At 39.8% G+C, this 9,185-nt stretch overlaps 1 protein-coding gene across 2 annotated transcripts in view; it reads left to right on the forward strand.

The window, feature by feature from the left end:
* Window positions 1-8,770, forward strand: part of GRPR (gastrin releasing peptide receptor) — a 46,346-nt gene extending 37,576 nt beyond the window's left edge. The window contains exons 2-4 of one of the 2 annotated variants that reach the window (XM_027835422.1): window positions 429-780; window positions 7,494-7,902; window positions 8,352-8,770. In XM_027835422.1, the coding sequence (XP_027691223.1) occupies window positions 429-780; window positions 7,494-7,886 (745 nt within the window). In that variant the 3' untranslated portion in view covers window positions 7,887-7,902; window positions 8,352-8,770. Of the gene's footprint in view, window positions 1-428; window positions 781-7,493 lie in introns of both variants that reach the window. The other variant, XM_027835421.1, reaches the window with a different exon arrangement.
* Window positions 8,771-9,185: the final 415 nt, after the last annotated feature.

Consider the following 9,185-nt stretch of genomic DNA (forward strand, 5'->3'; position numbering starts at 1 on the left):
CTATACTTGTTTTAGTAGTGGTTTAACATAATCAACATTTTAAAGTTTTTAAGCTTTACAAAACATCTTACATCTCATTTTATTTTATTATCATAACAACCCTGATGGGATGAAGAGGCAAATATTATTATCCTCACTTCATAGATGAAGTAACTGAGGCTCAAGGAGGTTCTGTGACTAACCCATGGTCACACCTATGCAAAGGCAAGCTTTGAAGTCTTTCTGGACTCCAAGTCCAGCACTCTGTCTGCCACAAAACCTTGAAAAGAAGCAGTCTTGTCGTTGTTTTTCTTAAAATAACTTTATCTCCCACAAAGTATGCAAATGGGATGTCATTGATAGATGCTTTGTGATGAAGGTGCATAGAATAAAAGTAAAAATAAAAAGATGATTCTCAGAACATTAATGTGTCACTTTCTTGGCCCTAGGTATAAAGCTATTGTTCGACCAATGGATATCCAAGCTTCCCATGCCCTGTTGAAGATCTGCTTAAAGGCGGCTTTTATCTGGGTCATCTCCATGTTGCTCGCCATTCCTGAAGTGGTGTTTTCTGATCTGCACCCTTTTTATGAGCAAAGCACCAATCAAACCTTTGTCACCTGTGCACCATACCCCCATTCCAATGACCTACACCCCAAAATCCATTCAATGGCTTCCTTCCTGATCTTCTACATTATTCCCTTGTTCATCATTTCTGTATATTACTATTTCATTGCCAAGAATTTGATCCGGAGTGCTTACAATTTGCCAGTGGAAGGGAATATACATGTCAGAAGGCAGGTAGGTTTTTTAAGATGCATTTATTTCTCACTGGGAGTGTCTTTGGGCTATGAATTGGATCTCTTTGGCAACTAATGAATAATGTATAGGTGGATACACACCAGGCAGTTCCATACCAGGCAGATGTGATTTTTGGATGAATGGTGCAGTAGGTAAAGGCTAGATTAGATGGTCCAAGCCGACCTAAAAGTTTTAGGAAACATTGTCTTATGTATAGATAACCTAGGTACCCACAACACTTAAAATTAGTTCAGCCTCTTTTAAAGATATGATAATTAAGTAACTATTATATTCATCGAAGAAGTTGATGAGATATGAAAGATTTGTTTGTGATTCTTTTTTTATATACTTAAAAGAATTGTTTAATTTCAATCTGCGATTTAGGAGGTAGTTGACAAATACATTGGTTGCTCCCCTTCTCCTAACATCCTGAAAATGTAGTTAGGCTTATTCTTAGTGGCTTGCTTGCCACTATGTGAGGTATTGGTGGGGACAGATAATCAAATTATTGTGATACATATTTATTTTTGGAAGGAGAGATTGTAGTAGAGGGAGGTAAAGAAATAATAGTAGCTGATATCCATATATAGCACTTTACAGTCACAAAACACTTTACCTATGTCACCTCTTTTTATCCTCATAATGATGTCCATTCCACAGATAAAAAAAAAATTAGTTAAATGGATTTCCCAAGGCCACATAGTTTGTGGTGCAGTGAAAGTCAGCGGACCTGAGTTCAAATCCTGGATTTACTTATCTGTAAAATGAGAGAGCTGGACTCTTGAGTCTCTGTTTCATCCTATTTTTAAGTTGGAGTGTGTGGGTGTTCAGAGAGGCCTAGCATCTCTGGTGTGAGGGCTTACTGAGCCCTTTTCAAAGCTGCTCATCCACCTTTGGTGTCCACTTGTCACCCAATCTCACTGTGGCTCCAAGAAGCTGTAGCATGTGCAGCAGCGGTAAAATCTGATAAAATCATATTGGCAGATAGGCTAAACGAGGTTGAGGGTAAGGCCTCAGCGGGCCTCAAACCCTTCAGTGAGTCAGGGGGGATGTCTACCTCAAGCATGTGAAGAGTTCCCCCGTCAGAATGGGCAGATGAGAACAATTTGTTCCTGCAGCCACGAAGGCAGCTGAAGCAGGCACTGTGGAATGCTTAGAGCTTGGTCAGACATGGAAGACGCCAAGGTCATCCAAGTGCATTCTGAGCTATCACCAGTTGTCTTAACATTTGTCTCGCCAGACTTGTCACACTTTGATGAGTTTGAAACAAAGAATGAGACTGACAACCCTGTGCACCTCTACCTTAAATCCAGTTCATGTGCAAGTCAAGCGGTCACCCCATGATGCCATTGGTCCTCTTTGAAAAAAAAAGGGTGAATAGCAATTTCTAAGTTGTTAATTCTCTGATAAGTATCAGGGCTGAGACTCAATCCCAGATCTTCTTGAGTTCCAGCTCAGGGTCCTTTCACCTTTAGAACAGTTAGCTCTAATACTTAGTTGCAAAGAAGAAATAGCCCAATATATACATACATTCAGATCCATTATCTCATTTAATCCTTTTGGGGTGAGTGCTTGTCAAAGCACTTGAGGTTCAAATCCTGGCTTTGCTATTTGCTACCTATGTGACCTTGAGTGAATAGCTTAACCTTAGTTTCCCCATTTGTAGAATGAGAGGGTTGAAGTAGATAACTTTTACATCCCCTCTAACCCTAAATCAATGATCCTGTGAAGTAAAGACAGTCTGGTGAGGTAAGAAATAAGATGAACGAACTGCCTCCTAACATCTCCCTCCTCCCCCCTTGACTTTGCTATGTATCATAAACCAAGAGTCTCAACCCTGACTGGATCCATTGAAAGAGCCTGAACTCCTGTCTTGGGAGGGAGGCTGGCTTGGAAAAATAATTCACCTTGTCCTGCATAATTGTTCTTTAACAGATAAGAACCTAGTAAAACATTTAGGAAATTATTTACATCATCTTTCCACTTTCATTTGTGCCCCTCCCCCACCTCCCCCTGCAACACACACCAAGAGCCGCTAAAGAAAGAGAAGTCCATGATTTCATTCCTGTTAAGAAACTGGTAAAAACTGAGATCCTGCTGATGAGTGCTGTTCTCCTTACTCCCTTACTTTACAGCTTAGATGTATATGTTCCAGCCTTTAGGGCAGAAAAGAAAATGGACACCATTTCAGTGGAGAGTTGGCTCAGTTGCAGGCCTCACCCTACAACATTCAATTTGTTGTCAAGGTTATGGAAGTGGTAGGGTCAGAGGGGAGACTCCAATGAAATTGTCCTCTGAAATCGCCCCTCAGGGAGAAATATTCATTTCCTTCCGTTGTTCTACCATTAGAAAAACAGTTTTTCCTCTTACAATAGAAGCAAGACAATCATATTACTTGAAACTGTTTTCATGAAATCATATATTGAGGTCATATGAGGCAGACACCCCTTCAGATCTTTGAGGATAACATTTACCACATACTAATGATGATAATGTTTGATAATAACATTAATAGTAATAATAATATTTGATTTGTAGTATATTTTTGAGAGGTTTTATTTGTTTGTTCTGGTCCAAATCTGTGATTTCATCTGTATAAGGCAGCAGTTCTCAAACTTTTTGGTGTCCGGACCCTTTCACACTCTTTACAATTATCAAGGACCCTAATGAACTTTTTACGTGGGATTTATCCATCCATGCTTAATGTATTAGAAATTAAAACATCTTGGTATTACTATGAAAATGCTTTGACCTCAAAGACCCCCTAAAAGGGTCTCAGGGTCCCATACCACACTTGGGTATAGAGACCTCCTTGTGAGGAAATTTGTTCTACCAATGCAGGTCAGCACCTCTTCTGTAACTTACCATAGAGGGTCACCTAGGGCACTGAGAGGCTAAATAACTTTCCCTTGATTACACAGCCAGCATATGTCAGAAATAGGACTTGAACCTAGTTTTTTCTAAATTCCAAATCTGACTCTCTATCCACTTTCCATGCTGCCATTAATGTATTTTATATTAGTATATTTATATGCCTAATTAACTATCAATAGCCAAAGTAGTGGGGGAGAGGGGAATCAAGACACCTCCTCCATTTCCATTTATCCATGTGCCAATCCAATTCTTCTGGAGCAACCCTGAAAATAAAGGACAAAATCAAAAATACCCTGTTTTGCCCATTCAGCATGCAGAGCCCTCTCAGTTAAAATTCAGTCTAAGCAAATTATGGAAACTGATCTTGCCGGTCTAGAGAAAGTCACTTGATTAGGAGAGGGAGTGTTGAGAGTAAATCTAATGAGTGATATCTCTTTCTTAAATGTTTACTGTCATCTTTATTTTATTCAATCAATTCTAATACTACCACCTGTTAAGGACAAACTGCTTGAAGCTTATGCTTTGTTGCAGAGTAAAGAGAGGGACTGAAGTGGGAGAGACTTTGGTTGAAGTTGTTAAAAAATTAGACTTCCCTTTATCTCCCAACCTCCCCCCCCCCCCCAAAAAAAAAGTTTCAGTCTATAGAATTGTGAGAATATCCATGCAAGCAACACACCAGTGGCCTGGCTTAGGTAGAAAGGCTCTGTCTAGGCACAGGCCTTGAATGTGATTTGAGGATACTTATAAACTCAGATCAGGGAACCCAGCAGCTAGCTGTCTCAAATATGGGACATGTAGGTTCATATGAGTATTTGGGGATAACATATAGACCAGGCCTTAGATGCATCTAAGTCATTTCATAAAACAGAAAGCTGTCCACAGGGTCGAGGAAAACTGCCCATGCTCATTGAGAAGTGTGTTCTTTATGTAAATTGTTTCAAAATAATTTTTTATTATAAGCAACCATTTAAAAAGTAAAATAAACAAAAAAGAGAAAACACATGTAAAATAAAAGTTTCAAATTATTTAGTTTGCTAAAGGGAAAAGTATTATATGCAGTTTACCAAAATGATACTGTTTCTGCTTTTCCCACTCTTTTTCTTCTATACAACCATATTTTGTTGTTGATTCTTTTATAGTCAGAGTGGGCTATAATTCTGATTCTGCATTCTTCACTCTGAATCATTTCATATAAGTTTTTTCCATATTTCTCTCTTTCCTTTTTATGTCTTTTTTATGGTACAATAATATTTCATTATATTGATAGACTGCAGTTTATCCAGCTATTTCCCAATTCCTAAACATATCAGGTGTTTATACTCTTTTGCTATTTTATTAATAAAGCTCTTATAAATATTTCTATATAGGTAGGGTTTTTTGTTCCTTTTAATAGCATTCTTTTAATATGGTCCTAGTAATGGGATCATTGGCTCAAAGGACATAATCATTATTTTATTTTTATTTTTTTGCTTTTTGGTGAGGCAATTGGGGTTAAGAGACTTGTTCAGGGTCACACAGCTAGTCAGTGTCAAGTGTCTGAGACTGGATTTGAACTCAGGTCCTCCTGACTCCAAGGCCAGAGCTCTACCCACTGTACTAGCTAGCTGCCCTTAGGGCATGATCATCATTGTAACTTATTGAGTGTTGCCAGCTTGTGTCATTCTATCAACAATTTAATAGTGGGCCTATTTCTTTACAGCCACTACACTAATCTGATTATTTTTTTTTTACTGAAATTGTCATTTTGATGCATGGCTTTTTATGTAAAACTCCAAGTCATTGAATCTAATATTATGTCCAAAGATTTTTACATTTCTGAAAACTGTGTTTGTGAAATGTGGGTATGGTAGATTCCATATAAATTGTATGGGAAATGGCATAACCACAAGGTGCCAGAGAGCCTCATCCAACCCAAAGATACAGTTTAGGTGCCAATAGTCTTACTATTCAGAAGATTTATCATATCTAAAGCAAAACAATGTGTTTCATCAATGGAGACTGGACCTGTGATTTCATTGATCTAGGAAACTCTCAAATGTGAAAACTCCCTCTACAAAGGCAAGCTGGCACCTTCTCTGTGACTTATATACAGTCTTACAGAGGTGCCTAGAGCACTGGATGTTTACATCACTTTCCTGGGTTCCTATAGCCAGGATGTGTCAGAGGTGAGACTTGAACCAGCGTCTCCCTGGCTGTGTCCACTGTGCCACAATTCCCTCTTGTGAGTCTATTTTTCAATGGAGCAAAAAGAGCAAAATAGGTCATTTCCCACACAACTTATATTGAAACTACTGTGCTTCCGTGCCACCCTACCCCACCACCTCCAGGGTCAGTGCTCTCACACAGCTCCCCGATGGAGTGGGTCAACTAGACTTACACTCCCCTATGTCCCACAGTCCAAAATTACCTCTCCTTCCCTCTTATCATCTATCTATGATTTGATTAGAACTGTTGGTCAAGGAGGAAATGGACCTGATAAAGTAACTTATGCTAAATTAATGATTAATAGGGATTAATTAGTTGATTCTCTGTTTTAAAGAACAACTGGTTGCCAACAAGGCTTTAATTCAAAGAACTGAATGGGGTGTGGTGGAATTCTGGGCCTCAGTAGCCAAAGACTTGCAAAAATAGTTTGAGAAAGAGTAGTCTTTCTAAATTTCCCCATATAGATAAAAAAGTATATAGGGTTTTTTTAAAGTAAGGTCATCCCTGCCCTTGGGATCAAGTCAGTGATGAAGGCCAGCATCAGGGCATAGTCCCCTTATTCTGAACATACCCTTGCCACTTATGTAGTGAATGCTATCAATCACTAATTCCTATCAAGTCATCCCTCCTATACTTGTGTTCAGGTATTTTCAGTCATTTCTGACTCTTCGTGACCTCATTTGGGGTTTTCTTGGCAAAGATACTAGAGTAGTTAGCCATTTCTCTCTCCAACTCATTTTACAGATGAGGAAACTGAGGCAAAAGGGTTAAAGTGATTTTCCCAGGTTCACACAGCTAGTAAGTGTCTGAGGCCAGATTTGCATTCATGAAGATGAGTCCTCTAGACTCCACTCTATTCGCTGTGCCACCTAGCCTCCCTCTTCCTGTACTATTAATATTATACTGTGAGGCACCTGTCTCAGAGGTGGCAACATGGTGTAGTGGTAAGTAGGCTAATTTTTTTTTTTGAGTAAGTGAACCTGGGTTCAGAACCTGCTCAGTAAATTAATACCTGTTTACCATTGGACAAATTACTTAACCTCTGCAGGTCTCGGTTTTCTCATCTGCAAAATAAAGGTAGTGGGGAGTCAGATCAGATGACCTCCAAGGTCCCTTTTACCTATGAATCTGGGATCCTATAATGTAAGGAAGGCATGGATGCACTCTACCACAATACTCACTCTCTTACCTCCCCACTGGAGGCTGTTGCTGGCATAGACCCATCAGCAATACAGATGGACTTGTGTCCAAGGAGCAAGGCGGGGGAAAGGGTGGGTTTATCCTACTTCTACTGCAAATCCTGCTGTATGGTCAGAATGTGGAACTTGTCAGGGAAACAAAATAAGAGACATAGGTAGAATCCTGGGTCCGGCCATGTGACTAGCCAACATAGGGGTCTGGTAGCTTTACAGGAAATGAATATTAGGTGTAGAGTAAGGAACCACAAATGAGCAGAACCAATAAACCCTCAAGGACACTCGTTGTAATTGCTACACATAATCCTTTAAGCCATGTAATCAGCTTTGTTTTAAGCTCTCCTTGTGGCTGATGCATTGTCATGCCTTTTCTGTCTTAGTTAATTGCATTTTAATCCCTGGGCTTCTGCTTGTCTATCTCTCCTTGGGTCTCTTCAGATCGAATCCCGAAAGCGGCTGGCCAAGACGGTGCTGGTGTTCGTAGCTCTCTTCGCTGTCTGCTGGCTGCCCAACCACATCATCTACCTGTACCGCTCCTACCACTACTCAGAGGTGGACATCTCCATGCTGCACTTTGTCACCAGTATCTGCGCCCGGCTCCTGGCCTTCGCCAACTCCTGCGTGAACCCCTTCGCTCTCTACTTGCTAAGCAAGAGTTTCAGGAAACAATTCAACTCCCAGTTCTCCTGCTGCCGGCAGGGACTGCTCAGGAGGTCCCAGAGTACCGGCAGGAGCACCACGTGCATGACCTCACTCAAGAGCACCAACCAGTCCATGGCCACCTTCAGCCTCATCAATGGCAATCATGTCTGCCATGAGGGTTATGTGTAGAGTTGCCCCAAGAAAGGTAGCTTTAAATTGGGCTCTCATTCACCCTGTAATGGTCCATGAGAGATTTTAGCTCCTCTCACCCCTTCCCCCTTCCCATCCCCAATTTGGGTCTCCATGTTGCAGAGAACACCTGAAACCCTTGAGAAACTGGTTTTGGCAGAAAGGACCTGGGAATGAGGGACTGAGCTGTGGGTATTTTGAAGAGATAACAGCATTACATTCCTATCTTCTACTGTAATTGACCCAGGGAGATGTTTCAGAAATATGAACGAATGGAGGACATAGCCCTAAGCTCTAGTTTGCAGGCATAGCCTGCCTTAAGCAAGTCAAATAGACGACTGTTCAGTTTTCCAAAGCAAAACAAATAAACAAAAAAGTTGATTGTTCATTTTTATCAACTATTTCCTCTTTAGTGTACCTTTACACTGGTAGATGGTTCACTTAAAATGTGATTTATCTTTTCAGAAAAAAAACATCTATTGTGCCCAGTGAAGAGTACCTGTTTGTGAACTAAACATGGCAAGTATATTTGACATGCATCTGTCTAATGCTTTAGTGTTCAAGCTGAGGGACCTTCTCAAGTTAGAAAACCCAGTCAAAATGAGGCAATAAAAATTGCTGAACATTTATTTTCCAAGGTAGGCACTGTTTTGTTTTCTTTGTCTTTATATCTTTCATGCCTAGCAACTTGCCTAGTACATAATAGGAGCTTAAAAGTTCTCATAGACTAAGTCCACAGGTAAAGCAGACAATTTGAAATGATCTGCACTTGGTCTCTCCCTTTTGTGTATGTGAATATATAGCTTCATAAGACTGAATTCTTACTTGATGACAGTCTCTTTCATTTGGCTGCCACAAAAGATTGATTGCTAAGAAATAATGTTTGTCACCAGGGGAAAAAAACACTAAGGAAGAAACACTTAAAACTTTTATCTATTTCCTAGAACTAAATATGTGTAAGTGTGTGTGATATAGTATTTATTTATATTGTAAATTTCTAAATGTAAAGTGATATTTGGGGGTTTAGGGAGGGTGGGTGGGTTGTTGTGTTCTGCCTCATAAAGGCAATTAATTTAAATGTGAAAGCAGTCAAGTGAATTTGATTAAAAATGCATTTACAGTTAAAAGTAGTTCACCTACTTTCCCCCCCTAAAGATCATCGAAAATTCTACTTGTTGCATTTCAGGAGCATGGATTTCTCCTAGAATCTGTATGAAAAAGTTGAAGTATGCTTTTCAGGTTTGTTTAATGGCAAACACCTTTATTGTGCATTGCCTCTTGAAGTGAGCTTTGGCCATA

Source organism: Vombatus ursinus, unplaced genomic scaffold (genome assembly GCF_900497805.2).
Source record: "Vombatus ursinus unplaced genomic scaffold, bare-nosed wombat genome assembly UNPS02014814.1, whole genome shotgun sequence".
NCBI lineage: Eukaryota > Metazoa > Chordata > Mammalia > Diprotodontia > Vombatidae > Vombatus > Vombatus ursinus.